The 17183-nt window shown below is 40.3% G+C and overlaps 1 protein-coding gene across 1 annotated transcript in view; it reads left to right on the top strand.

Annotated features, from left to right (window-relative positions):
• The first annotated feature begins 1970 nt into the window (after positions 1 to 1970).
• The window catches only part of LOC136885896 (microtubule-associated protein futsch), a 514102-nt gene continuing 498889 nt past the window's right edge, over positions 1971 to 17183 (top strand). Inside the window, exon 1 of the mRNA XM_067158589.2 lies at positions 1971 to 2123. Coding sequence (XP_067014690.2) covers positions 1988 to 2123 — 136 coding nt within the window. The 5' untranslated portion in view covers positions 1971 to 1987. The remainder of the gene's footprint in view (positions 2124 to 17183) is intronic.

Raw genomic sequence — 17183 nt, 5'->3', positions numbered from 1 at the left:
CAGGGGGAGAGGTGATACTCCTAATTGGCGCGTCCAAAGTGGCGGATAGGGGGGTCCTAACCGGCTTGCCGGCGGACTTGAGGGAAATAAAATACCTCTTGCGGACCAAACACGCAACCCCCTGTGGGTGGGAGACGCAGACGAAGAATACGCCCACGGTATCCCCTGCCTGTCGTAGGAGGCTACTAAAAGGGGCGACCAAGGGATGGTCAAATTATAACCATGAGACTACTTGTAATTAGTACCATCAGGCAGCGAACACCGTGGGCCACTTTTACTTGCGTGTAGTACCACCATGTTAGGTACAAAATAGGTTTGTGATTAGTAGCGACAGTGTGTGGCTCAGGATGCATTTTACAGTACCTGTAATTCGTACCCTTATATGAGCGACTCCATGGTTCTGCCTTGCCTTTGCTTACTACCCACTATGTGAGGATCACCACGCCATAGTGCGGGTCCCTGTGGTTAGTCCACTTAAGTGAGGTTTGCGTTGCCTGTAAATAGCGCCGCAGTGTGCGAAACACCATAGGTCTGTGTTACATGTGCGAATTTCATTACCTGTCAGTAGTACCTTAATGTGTGGAATACTGCGAGTCTACGCTACTTTTGATTAGTACCGCAACATGACAAATAGCATGGTTCTATATTCCTAGCGATAAGTACCATTATGAGGGGCCGATGACGTGGATTTTGGACCCGTTTCGACTACAAGCATCATCGATTCTGTATTGTGCTTTAGAAGCTGTCCCTTGGTCAGTAACACTATTGTTTAACGCTAGTGTGGAATGTGGGGCATTGCGGGTCGGATCCACTGATTGTTTTAACTTTATATCCATCCATTCATTCTTCGTCCTCACGTTTTCGAATTCTGGTTAGTGAAGGATTATGGATTTTTAATTGTCACAACATTTCGTCTAATTTCATACCATTAGGGGCCGATGACCTAGATGTTAGGCCCCTTTTAAACAACAAGCATCACCAGCACCACCACTTCCACCTTTGGTTTTGACTGGTCCACATCACAAAATAATGCCTGGTCAGTATAGGACAAGTTAGCTTCATTCACGATCCAAGGCAGGTACTTCATTTATTTTGTGACTTAAACAAAATCAAACCAAATCTGTTTGATATAACGCAGAATGGTTTAACAACATTTGGTGAATCGGTGATTTCGTATTGTTTAAAAACCAAAAATTGCTTTCCCTGATAACTTTAAAAAAAAATCTTGTTATTGTCTGGGATGAGTTATATATACCGTCAGGTAAGGCATTTTGAGTTACCTCCAACTGTCAGTTTGAATCGGTGGTCCATAGACTTACATGCTTTTCATTGTTCAACCTGCATGCGTCTGTGTATTAACTAAACGCCTCCGAGTCTAACAATCGTCGCCCTGGTCTCTCTATACTTCTTATTTCCTCCATAGCCGAATCCATTATTCTCTTAGGTAATCTATCCGGGAGATAGTGGGTTCGAATCCCACTGTCGGCAGCCCTGAAGATGGTTTTCCGTGGTTTCGCATTTTCACACTAGGCAAATGCTGGGGCTGTACCTTAATTAAGGCCACGGCCTCTTCCCTCCCATTTCTAAGCCTTTCCTATCCCGTCGTCGCCATAAGACCTATCTGTGTCGGTGCGACGTAAAGCAAACAGCAAAAATAAAAATAATAAAAATCGCCGAAGCCGGTTTATGCATACGTCATGTTTAGAGTTTATTCCTAACCCCGTCTTTATATCCTCACTTAGAGTACCCTCCGTCCAATGTTACCACCAGGATTATTATTATTATTATTATTATTATTATTATTATTATTATTATTATTAAAGTTTATAACCACATCAACTACTGAGCCTATTGTCTCATGGTTTTTAGTTGTTTATGAGCACAGGTAAATGTTCACTCTACTCTTTGACCTTTTTTTTAAAATGTTATTATCAAATGTAAAGACGATACTTTGTGTATTTACAGATGTCCACCGACGAGCGGCGACATGACGCTGCCCGTGTCCAGTTATGAGGAGCTGCTGGCTCGAGTGAGGAACTTGACCCACGAGACTATCCAGCTGCAGAGAGAGCTCGCCACTCCATTACTCACCCACTCGTCGAGCCTGGACCACAACGACAATGGTGAGTAGCACCAACTCTTGTACTACTTGACATCTTTCTCAAGTAGGTTCTTCTCTGCAGGGCTGAGTGGCTTAGACGGTTGAGGCGCTGGCCTTCTGACCCCAATCTGGCAGGTTCGATCCTGACTCAGTCTGGTGGTATTTGAAGATGATCAAATACGCCAGCCTCGTGTTGGTAGATTTACTGGCACGTAAAAGAACCCCTGCGGGACAAAATTCCCGGACCCCGGCGTCTCGGAACACCGAAAACGTGTTTAGCGGGGACGTGAAGCCAATAACATTAATTAAGTAATTAATTTTCTTCTTCTTTTTCGACACGTTGTTGAGATAGTGTTCGGAAGTAGCAGAAGCGTAAGATTGCCGATGCCTGAAATGATATGCGAAAATACAGGAACTGTGTAACTCTGTTTTTTAAGCTTCTGTGTATTGTCCCAAGGGATTCTTTTTCTAGGAACAAAAAGTCCGTCTTACATGGTGAAGTTTCCGTTTATCATTTCGCTTGTCTTTTCTAGTGCTTTGTACTTCCTGGTATTGTTGTTGAAATCTCAGGTTCACAGTATATTAGACGTTCCAAGAGCTCGATATATGAAAATAGAGTGAAAGTAATATAATTTGCGTTTACTACCCCAAATCTATTGCTGCTATCCAGTGGCGTGACCAGAAAATCAACTGGGTTAGACTCTTTTATCGAAATCACCGTGACCAGTATTAAAACTACTGGAATTATTGGATGCACGCCTCATGCATGATTTGACACGATGCCTTTATTGCCTAGAGATACAATCATTCCTTGTTTTAGTAGTGATATTTGTAATAGTAACCAGATATTTTATTAGTCATTGTTCTTATTTCTTTCTTTTTAAGTTGCATAAATTTTTGCAATCCTATAGCCCGAGCCTAAATTGACAAGGAAATAGTACAAAGCGTCCCTGCCCTTTAACCTACAAATATATTGCAAATAAACAATCGCCCGATTATAATGGATGTGTTGTATGGTATTGTTCATTGATAGTGAACGAATTCCTGAAGCTTTAAAAAACGTGATCTTTCTGCTAAAAGTTAATGCCGTATGAAAGCAGAACAATGTCGATTATTAATGTGAGCATGTTTTTGTATAGGGTAAGACGCGCCCAACGTGTATTCCCGTGCGAATTGCTGTTGTAGTTCAACCCGTCTGTCTTCGCTTCCCCTTCCACCTTGCATGTAATATGCGGCGCAGTTCCCTTATGATTTTTGCCCTATCAGTTGCACCGACACCTGTTGTGCAACACGTAAGACACGTGCGATCTCCTTGTGACTCACGAGACGTCATCTAAGTAGTGCTGTATAAAACTCGACGTCCAGACTTAATGGACAGGGAGAGTTGTTAGGATCTTGTTAGCCCGCCGATCTGTCCGGAATAGAAACACGTTGGCCGTGCCAAGGCGGGTATTTATCTCACGTTGCTGGAACCGTTCAATGTTTCCCGGTGAATCACCTGTTTACATAGTGCCCACTCGAAGCCGACTGCTTTTCTTTCTTTACAGCAGATTACGATATACTCCATCTGCATTCGGGACTGTTGCCATGAACAAATTGGTAGAAGGAGCTTTAAAAAACTAGTCCATCAGTTCCTATTTTTATACGTGAAATGTGGAAGCTGAAAAGCAAGGGTCATTAACACATTGATGGTTTTTAATAGTGTAGTGGGAATACTGTGTCCCTATAGCAGATCGGGGGCTTGAATGTTACGAGCATAAAGGCATTAATTCCTTTTTAAATTGTTTTTCTGGATATTAAAAATAAACTTTGTAAAGTATTTTCATGCAAAACTGTCGTAAAAGAATGATATCCTACGCAAGAAAGGGCTATACATCTCTGATTGAAAAATACCAAAATTACCTTTACTTTATTAAAAATTATTGTACAAGATCACTATCAAAATAATTTTTCCTTATCTAGATGCAGTCTCGTCAAGTCATATAAATGGTTCATCACTATTTATATTTCCTCTGCTCTTCATCTGTCACTATACTCCAATCCAGATCCTGTGTCTTCTGTTCTTAACCATTTTCAATCCATTTCTTCCCTCCTTTTCATTGCAATGCCATAGATCCATTCGTTCATTGGGAACAAACCATCTCAGTCCATTTTCCCCTGTTTTATTAATCAGCAATTTCACCTTTATTCCTCTCAGTATGCCTCCATCTCTATATCTCCTCGTCTTCGGTAGCATACTTCTCAGGAATTTTATTTCTGCGGCTAGTACTCGATTTTTGTTTTTTGTCACTGTCTAGATGTCGACCTCATTGTTTTCACAGGTATGGCATCATTTCTTTTGCTTGCATTGGTGTAATCGTTCCTCCATATTAGATCCTTTGTCTCTGATAGTAAACAGACTCAAGTTGTTTCTTGTTGTGTATTTCTGTATCTAGTCTTAAAATTGCGATTATCGCTCAGTAATTCTCTTCCTAGTTATTGAAATGAACAGCTTATTATCTCTGCTATCGAAATTAACTAAAGGAACTAATTGAAGGTATAATACATAATTGCTTCTTCTCCTCCCACACACGTACATTGGGTCTGCACAATACGCAATAATTTATGCACGTGATTATCTCAACAAAGACACATTCCTTTCCTCGTGGATATTTATGTAAACATCACATAAACAATGCTTGCGCATGTTAATGAATTCCGTAATGTATCTTGTATCAGTTCGCATTTGGATTAAGCTATATTTCTTTCCATCGTGTTACTACTTCACTACGCACACGATAAGTACATTGTTAAAGTATTCTCTACTTAGAAATTACAGCTTAGGCTTTCATGAGCGTCATCTAGATGGATATAGAAATTGTTTCTCGGGCGAATAGCCCATGGTTAATAAGCTCCAGCGTTTCACCGGAAACTGCTGTATCATCTACTGTCCTAACGAGAGAACGGGTCCCTCCAGAATGTCGGCCGCACTTTCCCTTGCTGCGAATCCAGTTAGACTGCGAAGTACGGTAATGGACATAAGTATTGGAATAGAAGTGTTTTTGAAGTTATGATTTTACATTCACCGCATATTGAGAGGTATTGGTTCATTCAGTCAACATTGATCTGCATTTAGGGCAGATTTGGTATCTGTTGTTTTCCTAGCCTTTCCTGAAATTATTGCAAGGAATTTGGAAATTTATTGAACATCTCCCTTGGTAAGTTATTCCAACTCCCCTACCTATAAACGAATATTTGACCCAATTTATTCTCTTGAATTCCAAATTTATCTTCATATTGTGATCTTTTCTACGTTTAAAAACACCACTCAAAGTTATCCGTCTACTAATGTCATTCCACGCCATCTCTCCACTGGCAGCTTGGAACATACCACTTAGTCGAGCAGCTCGTCTCGTTTCTCCCAAGCCTTCCTAGCCTAAACTTTGCAACATTTTCGTAACGCTACTCTTTTATAGCAAATCTACCAGAACAAATCGAGCTGCTTTTCTTTGGATGTTTTTCAGTTCTCGAATCAAGTAATCCTGGTGAGGGTCCCATACACTGAAAGCATACTCTATTTTGGGTCTTACCAGAGACATATGCCCTCTCCTTTACATCCTTACTACAATCACTAAATACCCTCATAGTCATAGTCATGTGCATAGACTATGTACCTTTTATTTACAATCCCATTTATGTGATTACCCCAATGAAGATCTTTCGTTATATTAACACCTAGGTACCTACAGTGATTCCCAGAAGGAACTTCCACCCCGCCAACGCAGTTATTAAAACTAAGAGGACCCTTCTTATTAGTGAAACCTGTCTTTTAACCTCGTATATCATAATAACATTGCTTGCTGTCCGTCTCACAACATTGTCGAGGTCTTTTTGCAGTTGCTCACAATATTGTAGCTTGTAACTCATTTGCTTTCGGAACAGCATCCTCCCCTTCATATCCTACAAGTATCAAGAAGGATATTCTAAAACATCCTTTCAATAGGTCACAACAGTCCATAGTTGCTTATACGACCGCTTGCTACTAGGATAAAAGTATTGGAACGTCTCCCTTATGTTAGTAAATGAAGTTGTCTGTCAGGGGTGAGTTGTTCAGTACGCATTCTTCTCTTCAGTGTGACAGTGCGTCGTCAGTTCTTGACGGTAGTAACTACAGTACAGTCAACAGGGAACGTAAAACTGTGGAGACGTTAGTGGTTCGAAACAGTGATAAATCTATTCAGTCAGGGCAAACCGTACGCTCAGATTGCAGAGTCAATACATGGTGAACGACAGTATTTAACATTGTTCGGCGATATAGGAAGTGCCATACGGTATGGAATAAACAAAGAACCGGCCGACCGCCGAAGCTTAGTTCAAGAGAATAGAGGAATATAGTGCGACACGCGAAGAAAAATCCAATGGTTATTGCACCGGAGATTACAGTACAGTCGAAGGAAGGCCTAGGTAAGCACGTTCCCTAACGTTTGCAGTTTGTAAACGAGTTTAAAACGATATGTACAGACTTCAGGGATAACGTTCTCTGGCCAGATGAAAGTTAATTTAACACATATCGGACTGATGGACGGACACATGTTCGGAGAAAAGCCAGTACGGAATGGGACGCTAAGAACACGATTGGTACTGTAAAATATGGGTCTGGAGTGGTAATGGTGTGGAGATGTATGGCATTTAATGGTGTTGGTAATCTTGTATTTATAGATGGCAGTACGGATAGGTTTCAGTATAAAAACATATTGTGGAATAACCTCAAGCTCAGTGCTGGGAATTTGGGCTTAGGAAACAACTATCTTTCACCCAGCATAACGATCCTAAGTATACATAAGAAATTGCTCGGATATGGTTAGTATACAATACGTTGAAACCTCACCACAGTCCCCCGACTGCAATCCAGTTGAGCACATATGGAAATAACTTGAAGATCGTGTGAAGACACAACCACATTCTTCTGCAAGAATGGGAAGATATCGCCTCAGACATAACAAAAATGTACGTATATTTGATGCCCAAAGTACTGTACTTCCCGTAATTATTGCAAGAAAATGATATATAATGAAGTATAGAATTTCTTGTAAAACTCATGTGTTCCAATTCTTTTGGCAGTTAGAAATACGTTACTTTAAATTGTAAATATACAGGGTGCGGCAGAAATACCTGACGAATTTCAAACGTAAGTAACTCGGCAACGCAACACGCCATTTAAAGATTTGTTGCACAGTTGGAAGGAGTAGTGTTTGCCATTTGCGCCACATACACATTAGGTTTTGAAAATAATGTCATCAAAAAGCCGACCGTCCTGTTCCATGCACCTCTGAAGCCTCTCCCTGAAGTTTCGCATGACTCGCTTGAGCATGTCTTGTGGTTTTACCTCGATTTCTTCACAGATTGCAGCTTTCAGGTCATGTAGTGTTCGCCGCTTACGTCGGAAGACGCGATCCTTCAAATATCCCCAGAGAAAGAAATCGCACGGGGCGAGGTCAGGGGAACGGCTTGGCCATGGGACGTCACCCCGTAAGGAGATGATACGCCCTGGAAACATTTCTCTGAGGAGACCCATCGACGCCCTGGCTGTGTGTGCAGTGGGACTATCTTGTTGGAACGACACAGCAGGATTCCCTAAGTCCGTGAGTGTCGGCTGCAGGAAGTTGCCCATAACAGAATGGTGTTCCTGCTCGGAGCTTTCTCATGTCGACCCAAGCCAAAGTGTCTGCGAAACAAACGCTGTGTTGTGGTAACAGAGTCGGCATTTTTTAAATAAGTCTCAATCACGAAACCTCTGTGTTCACCACTCCACGCCATGCTTGCGACTGGCTGGCTGACCTACTAGCCCAGACGAGACGATGCACGTGTTCTCCGAGGCCAAGACCAAGACCGCGCGCACCACGACAGTAACACTTGTTTCAAAGATGTGGCCAGTGCGACTTTTAGTTCGCTCCAATCTACTGTATGTAACATAAATGGCAAACCCTGCTCTGTTACTCTGCGCAACAACATTTTGAATGGCTTGTTGCGTTGCTGAGTTATTTACGTCTGAAATTCGTCAGGTATACATTCAAAAGGATTAAGATTTATAACAGGAAGTCAGTGTACTAAATAAATTTGTCGCACACTTTCCATTTCTTTCAGCTTGCTATTTACGTATTTCTATTTATACCAACGTAACCTGCCGACATCGGTCTGTTCCAATACTTACGTCCGTTACTGTACATGTCCGGAAAATAATTTCTGTGTTCTCTATTTTGTTCGTAGATTTATTGTTAACAGTCGCGTATTACATCACGTGGTTAGGGTGGAATTCAACAGCACTGTCACCTGGAGTACCTTTTCGGTTGGGTGCTGCTGCTTTATACAGAGCGTAATATCTACGTCCGAGCTCCGTTGCTCTTTACATTTCATTCAACGGCCACTAGGGCTGACATTATCACCACTGCCGTTATCCTTATGATTTAGGCCACCGCCTTCGTGATGTACAGGCCGTACTGTAGCTCCGATGACGTCACGCAAAGAGGCGAACTGTTTCCTCCGTCCGACCCGTGCGATGGCAGGACATGATGGGTTTGTACCTTGTAATTACGAAATATTCCCAAATTTTATATTAATATAAGAGGAAAGATCATCAATACCTGTAATCGCATCGTATCTGGTAAGTTAGATTCATGTAATTTTAGGAAAGTAGGTTCGAAGAGTGATCCACGCGGTCAAAGCTTGAAGGTTTAACTCGTAAATATACCCAACAAATAATTATTATGCGTTAATAAAAATTTGGAGATATATCTCTATATAGCCATAAATACAGTAGCTTTCTTGGTCTTCCTTGACACTTCTGGCATTATCCTTCGAAGACTTTCTTGACACCCTTTCTTCCATACAAACATGTGTATAATATTTTGTTTAGAAATAGCCCATGTTTTCCCAAATATTAATGCACTGACCAGGAAGTCTGTTAGTTATTTCCCACGTTCACGGAAATTGCTGAGGAAATTTCTTAATGATTAAGTATTAATTTCTTAATTATTAAGTTGCGTTGCTTCTAACAACTAAATGTTATCTCCCAGCGATAGTTTGATTTTAACAGTTTAAAAAGTGTGCATAAAATGCTAAAATCGTTTAACAGAAGGTTAGGTTTTATAAACTCATGTAGATCTACGTATTTTATAGCTTGGGTATTGGTTTTACTCGCATTAATTTTGGAGAGAAAAGGCAGCGCGTATTCAACATTATTATTAACCCAAGAAATAACCATATGAAGGTTCACTTGGTTACTGACCACTTAAATTACTTGTATGCTTGTTCTGTATCAACAATAAAACTACCTGCGATAAATGTATGTAACAAGAAAGTCAAAAGCAAGCTCACCCTCAGCTCGGGAAATGGAGTAAAATATACTCCTGTATTCTTCGTAACAGGTACATATTTGCTTGGGATTTTCATTTTTCATAAAGGTATCCTGTTCTCATACGAAGAAAATGAAAATATAATTGTATATTTACTTGTATAGTTGTATTTTCGCCGTGCTACGCACAAGTTCTTAGTATTGTGGGAACTGTGAACTTTCACACACTGTATTTAAACTCGCAACGCATTATATTTCCACAAAAAACGTGCTATACGACAGCAATTCAATGAATAAATATCATGTCACTTGAATTTACAATACTCATCACGTGAAGATAACGTACCTAACCTGAACTATGGGGTCTCATTATCTTAATAACAGTTGTTTAGTTATTCCTGATGTGATCAATTTAGGGAACAGACTTGCAGTATACTTAAATATAAAGGTCTATCTTTCAGTAGTCACAGTTATCCAAAGAATGCTCCCAATCCTTATGCATTATACTCACAAGTACAACTCGTAACATTCGCTTAGCTCGCCTCGTTTGATCAGCTGATAGGCTTGGCGCGCTTCCCACAGTACGGCCTGTACATTACGAAGGCAGTGTTTAGACCTATATCATTATGGTAGGGTAGACCGGCATGGACTTGTTATCCTGGACACTTGTTGGCGGTCTGTGGTGACAATGCAAGCCGCTGAAAACAAATTTCGTCTCCAGCGCCGTTAGGCAATCGATTGACGCTATGTGGGCAGAAGAAAAACCCAATTAATGGCGTCAGACCCACAAGAAATCGGAGGAGTCCAAGTCGATGGCGAGGACCTGTCGTAACTGACAATGACTTACGATTGCAGACGATGGCCAACGTACGCAAGGATTTGTGTAGCCTGTATGAAGTTACGAATGACAAGCGTCATGTGGGATGACCGTTCGTCCTCGTGCACTGTTGGCTGACTACGAGGAAGAACGTCGACTAAACATAATGAAGATGAATGTACAGTACTCCGATCAGCCAGTGTCATTAGGTTGGATCGTGTTTCTAACGTAGACACCTGCGCCGATCCGGGAGTAAATGCATAAAAGACTATCACGGGTAGTTTCGTTATGTGCTGCGAGTAGAAGCCAATTCGATTGCAACGATATGAAGCGAATAAATTTTCTCCCGGACGTGTCCCACGACGGAATCAAATGTACACAGCTGAGTCACATAGCGGACTAAGCCGCTAAGTGGGGAAGATCGCCGATGATGGACAAGAAGAAATTGTAGTTATCGTGGTTAAACCAGCACAGTGGCGTACCGGGTTTAAACACTCCTCTCCCAAACTTCTTTTTAAATTGGGGCCGATGACCTATCATCTTTTTAAGTTGATACATAAAACAATAATTAACGGTTTACTAAATAATGTTAATTGAATATCTTTGTTAGTTTTTCAGTTGCAAAGTAACACCGGCGACCAGAAATAATAATAATAGTAATAATAATAATAATAATAATTCCATTGCCCGTAATTGTAGACCAGATAATAAGCTTACGGACTTCTGCCGTGTCAAAAAACAAGGTGAAATTCTTTACGTTTCGCAGAGAACTTGACTTGGCGTCTTCGGAAGAAAATCTCGTGTGTCCACGAGCAAGACCTCTAATAATGAAGGTTTGAATTTAAGAAATCTACTGTTGGTCTATTGTAAGTGGTTCTCTCGTTCGTCACGAGATGGCTCACTGTGCACTAGCCTTCCGGGTGGTAGGTGACGACACAACAACTCCGATTAAGATGTTTCTTGTTCCATCGTATGTGGGTTGTGAAGTAAACAGCAAGGTCATCAGACGAGTCAGGGACGAATGTGGTAGAAGAAATAAATAAAAATATTGTGTCTACGACAATAATAATAATAATAATAATAATAATAATAATAATAATAATAATGATCATCATCAACAACATTACAAACTCGTGTGTCTTTGAATGCCGAAAATATGAACCCGAATTCTTGTAAATATTCAATGATCAAGTATCTGCTTTTCAGATATTAAACAATAAACATGCCATTCCACCGGGCTGAGTGGCTCATATGGTTGAGGCGCTGGCCTTCTGACCCCAGCTTGGTAGTTTCGATCCTGGATCAGTCGGGCGGTATTTGAAGCTGCTCAAATTCGTCAACCTTGTGTCTGTAGATTTACTGACACATAAAAGAACTCCTGCGGGACTAAATTCCGGCACCTCGGCGCCTCCGAAAACTGTAAACGTAGTTAGTGGGGCGTAAAGTAAATAACGTTATTATTATTATTATTGTTATTATTATTATTATTATTATTATTATTATTATTATTATTATTATTATTATTATTATTATTATTATTATTTAACATGCCATTCTTTCTTATACTAGCTGCTAAATAATTGCAGTCAAAAAGATGAACAAACTCTTTGTACTGACCGTAAAGAAAATTGGACCCTTCCCCATTTGACGAAATAGTACAGATGGTGAGGCAGTGTAACCTTAGTTCTAAACTGAGTTTTAAGGGAAGACGCTACTGAAATTTGTATTCTATGTAATTTTACTCCTGTTTATTTGAAATTTTAGAAGTTGATTCAATTTCAGGAAACTTCAAAATTTTGCCGAATAGAGAAAAGATTTCTGAAATCATGCGTATTTTTGAAATGGACTGTTCTTCGGGGGCGACAAAGTTTGTTATTTTGAAACTTATTTATATATGTTGGAGAAGTTAAACGAATAGATTATAGTATTATATTATCCTTATATTTAAAAAAAGACAGCCGGGCTGTGAAGGCAATCGGATTAAAATTGTTTCGAAGGGATCGTTGTGAACTATAGGAAAAAACTACTTTAGGGAAAATTACATGTGCCGAAAGTGATTGTTGTGGGGACGTCCTTACGTGGAATAAGCTTGCTATATCACAGAGTTTTGGTTATTACACCGGGCAGCATACATAAACAGCGACTGGAAGCAAAGACTTTAAAATCTAGTTGTGAATTATTCATTATAGTGCAGTGAAGGCACGGCTTTCAACACTTTTATGAAGGGACAATACAGCTATATTTAGAGCAACTCATTGAAGCATAGCTGAGCTATGGCACGAAGAATTTTTGTTAGACAAAAAGGTGTCTGCGTCGTATGGTCGCGTCATTTAGTTCTAAATGTCACACCAATCGTCCTGAACTGTACCTTATCGAGCGTTTCCCTTGATTTTAAAATACCCCCTTTCTCTGTGTGGGATCTTGATGATCTTTCTTATATGAGCGTTTCCTTCGCTTGGTAAACGTACAAGCTTTTTCAGTCTCTCTGTTTGAATCATTGATACAGATGTTGTAATTACCTCTTTATTATTCGCGATCTCTGGTGACACATTCCGTGTTAACCCTACAAAATTAAAGGATAGCCGTGGATCGCCCAACAGAGATCAGTTTATCCGTCATGTGGTAGAATAAAACAGAACATCGAATTGACACATGGCAGTCTAGATAGCGTCATATTGAAACGCCTGCACACGGTAGCCGAGGCATTATTATTATTATTATTATTATTATTATTATTATTATTATTATTATTATTATTATTATTATTATTCACATGCATACATGGACTACATACGGGGCGTGATAACAGAGAGGCATAGTCACTGGCTTTTCACCAAGGTGGCTGTGGATCTAATCCCGAGCAATGCATGTGGATTTTGTGAAATGAAAAATCAGGTCCTTGTGCTTCGAATTCCACGTAAAAGAATTGAACTGTCACCAGCCCCTAAGATGGTTCTGTGTAGTTTCCTATTTTTCACACCCTCAGCTGTTTGAATCTGCAGTTATCTTTCTCATCCTTACGTCACTGAAAACCTGAATGTGTTTGTGCGACGTTTAACGGCCGACAGGAGAAACAAAACAGACTGGAACACATACAGCACATTTAATTGCCAGCCGCGTGGTGTAGAGTAGCGTCCTGTCTTACACAAGAGGTCCGACGTTCGATTGCTGTCCTGTGCAAGGATTTTAATTCTAGACTGAAGATTGGAACAAGATCCATTCAGTCTCCTCAGTTTTCTGATATGAGAGGCAACGGACCTGGTCACGGAAGTCAAGCGATATGGCTGAGGATTTCATTACGCTGACCACGTGACTCCATTATCTGCCTCTCTCTTTTTTTAAACATATATGTAATTATTGTCGGAAATGCTGCCCCATTTACGTTTCATTATCGAATTTCGATTTCAAAAATCGAAATATATTCAGTTGCATTTTCATCTGATATTGTGTTTGTATGACTTCACGTGAATACGTTTTTTCTTTATGGTGTTTCTGAGTTCATTGTGCAAACGTCTGTTAATTAATAAGACACCTCTGACCACCTTTCAAAAATAGACTACCTCGACCGGTATCGAACCCACGAACTTGGGGACATGGGTAAGGCGCTGTGATCCACGGAGGCAGCTGAAATGCATAGACCAACCGACACTATGAGCGACACTTTCACATCCTTCATCACAGGGAGTGACCTCACTCATTTCTCTCCTGGTTTCGTGTTGTCGTCCGGCTCCATGGCTAAATGGTTAGCGTTCTGGCCTTTGGTCACAGGGGTCCCGGGTTCGATTCCCGGCAGGGTCGGCAATTTCAACCATAATTGGTGAATTTCGCTGGCCCGGGGGCTGGGTGTATGTGTTGTCTTCATCATCATTTCATCCTCATCACGACACGCAGGTCGCCTACGGGAGTCAAATCGAAAAACCTGCATCTGGCGAGCCGAACTTGTCCTCGGACACTCCCGGCATTAAAAGCCATACGCCATTTCATTTTTTCATGTTGTCAAAGCCAATGATGAGACCAACCGGGTGAAAATCTAATGGGGCTTATGGTACCAGTCTGTAGCTAGCTTCAGGTAGTTACAGTCCTCTATAGATGGCGCTGGAGGGCATTCACAACGTGTAGATAGTTGTAGGCAGGTTCTGTAGATGGCAGGCAAGTAGGCATGACATGAACAATTTTAATTATTAAAGGCAGTGAAGTGAAGAACATCAAGTCTAATCTCAATAAGTGGGCCCTTCTAACAAATAATTAATCATATAACGTCAAGCGGTATGGAGGTAATATTGCTGGATTGCATCGAATTCGACTTTACCCTATCGAATAACCTTGTTCGAACTCATATCGATTTTAAGTGATAGTTCCCATGCTGCTATTGTGTTGTTTGAATTGGTTTGAATTCTATGTGCTTGTGTTGTTAAAAATCCAACAAACAAAAGAAGAACAAGTTGGCATGGATAGACCGAAGAACTGCTTAGTCTCCGGGTGTGGTAATACCCCACGGAATTCTGACAGTTGTCACCTTCGTCACAAATTCATGTCATTTGGCTATAACAACCCTGTGTGAAGTGCTGTGAAGTGTTTTTAAAACATAAATGACCTATAGAAGTGATAGTATGGATATTATTTCCAACCTGCGGGAAGATTATAGTTTGATATGTATTAATCAACCTTATCATCGTAAGTGTCACTAAATTGCCATGTGAAATGTCAGCGATGTGTAAAATTGTGATTCTGATGCTTAATTGAAAAATGTTTACATTAACAACAACGGTTAAAATTTTACTTGCCCAGCAAATTGACATGTATTGTGCGCTAAACTGTTGTGCTGAAGATGCGTACTGATGTACTATATTCAGGGCATTGTTTACAACTCTATCACTAAATTCACCTAAATATGCTTATAAACATACCTACCGGTACTGAATGAAATTCCAGTTACAGCTAGGCTTCTATTCCACTGTCTCCTATATTTATTGTGGATTTTTTCAGTGCTTAATGTTAGTTGTGATTGTGATTCTTGAGCTTAATAAAAAAAAATTACACATTGGTCACTTTTTCTTTCTGTGTGTTTGATAGTAGTAATAATAAATTTCTGTCTCCTTATTTTGTTTGTATAATTCTTTGCCAGTCCTGAAATCCTACATTTCCTGTTTGAGCACACCTCAGGGGCTGGAAGTTAAATGATTCTAAAATCATATATTTCTGTATATTCCCTGTGTCAGTGCATTTAATTCTGTTATTTTTATTTTCATGTGGTACTTGGATATTGATGTGATACCCCATTATTTTGCATATGCCGTGCTCTGCTGTCTTGCTTTTGAAGTGATTTCTTGTTTGTTATAATATCAGCTTTATGTTAATTTGTCAGTCATACATTTCAAGTTAAAGCTGCTTTGAGGTGTGACGTTATGTTCTCAATAACGTAGTATGCCATACGAACTAGGGGTATCAGATCATTATTTACAACATCGTAAGTAGTTGAAAATAAAAATATATGAATTATAATCTATTGGGATTGGAGATAGTACAACTGCATTAGATAATAGGCAAGCTAGGTAGAGATGGGCGTGGGAGTATGGGTAAGGAGGGGAGGGAGGAGCTGCTGTAAGCGTAACCGGATATCCGCGGATGTGCGTCACTACGCCGGAAGTTACTTCTCTGCGCTATCTGTTGATAATAATAGTAAGATATTGCACACAATGCACACTGTTGCGCTATCTCTGATTGCGGACTGGAACTACTAGCGCCTTGTGGCTTGGCACCGACATTTATTGTTGAGTTTCATCTCCATTCTGTTCTATCCTCTTTGGATGAAACTGAGAGATAAATTAAAGTAACAAAGACTTACATGGGAAGGGTCCGAAGTGTGATACTCTGATTTTGACGAGACCTCGTATAACTGTGGTCATGTTCAGCTGAAGTGGTGCTGTGATTTTTTTTTTTTTTTTTTTGTGCCGACATTCGTTTTTACGCTTTTTCCAGCGTTTTAAAAAGTGCACTGCTTGAATCACTAGCCCACTAATTGCAGGACTCTTCTCGCGGAGGAGTGTTGTGGAAGGAGGAAGGCGAAGTGTGCGGCTTGACTCAAGAACCTTCAACACGATACTTCCTTACCTTATATGTACCGGAACGTCGTTCATGGAAATTCCACCGCTCACTGTAAAGAAATAAAGGGGAACGTCAGTTATAAACTGGCGGAATGTTGTGGAGTTACTAGTAAAGGAATATCAATATTTGGACCTGACCGAAACGCACCAAGCGCAAATTGCAATGAAGGCTATAACAAAAGGTAATGCACCTTCATTATGTGCAAAAAGAATCCCATTTCATTTTCGTAGGAAATAACCTATCACTTTCTCGACATTTTAAATATATTAACTTTACGGACCTTCGTATTACATAATTAATTAAAATAAAGAAGTGAATAGACTACGAACCGGTTATAGATCTAATATACCTTTGTTTCAAAATCAAATACTAATTTTAATGTTATTTGCTGTACGTCCCACTAACTACTTTTATGGTTTTCGGAGATCTAGAGGTGCCGAAATTTAGTCCCGCAGGAGTTCTTTTACGTGCCAGTAAATCTACCGACACGAGGTTAACGTATTTGAGCATCTTCAAATACCATCGGACTGAGTCAGGATCGAACCCGCCAAGTTGGGGTCGGAAGGCCAGCGCCTCAACCGTCTGAGCCACTCAGCTCGGCAGAAACAAATAGAACCATTGAACATGAAAAAGAAAAACCTGTAGTTTTTTTGTCCCTAGAAGTTTTGGAAACCTACACTATCCCAATTGTGGACCAGCTGGAAAAATTAATTTTTGAAGATAGTATTGTTCATCATTCTGAAAATTCGGATGATGGCATGAAGGAAAACATGATACTTGAGAGCATCCAGGCGCAAGTGTCCCAAAGGTGGTCACAGTGTAAGATAAAT

This window comes from Anabrus simplex, chromosome 1 (assembly GCF_040414725.1).
Source record: "Anabrus simplex isolate iqAnaSimp1 chromosome 1, ASM4041472v1, whole genome shotgun sequence".
NCBI classification, from domain to species: Eukaryota; Metazoa; Arthropoda; class Insecta; order Orthoptera; family Tettigoniidae; genus Anabrus; species Anabrus simplex.
The sequence above is the reverse complement of the archived record's forward strand: the minus strand, read 5'-3'. Positions and strand labels throughout refer to the sequence as shown.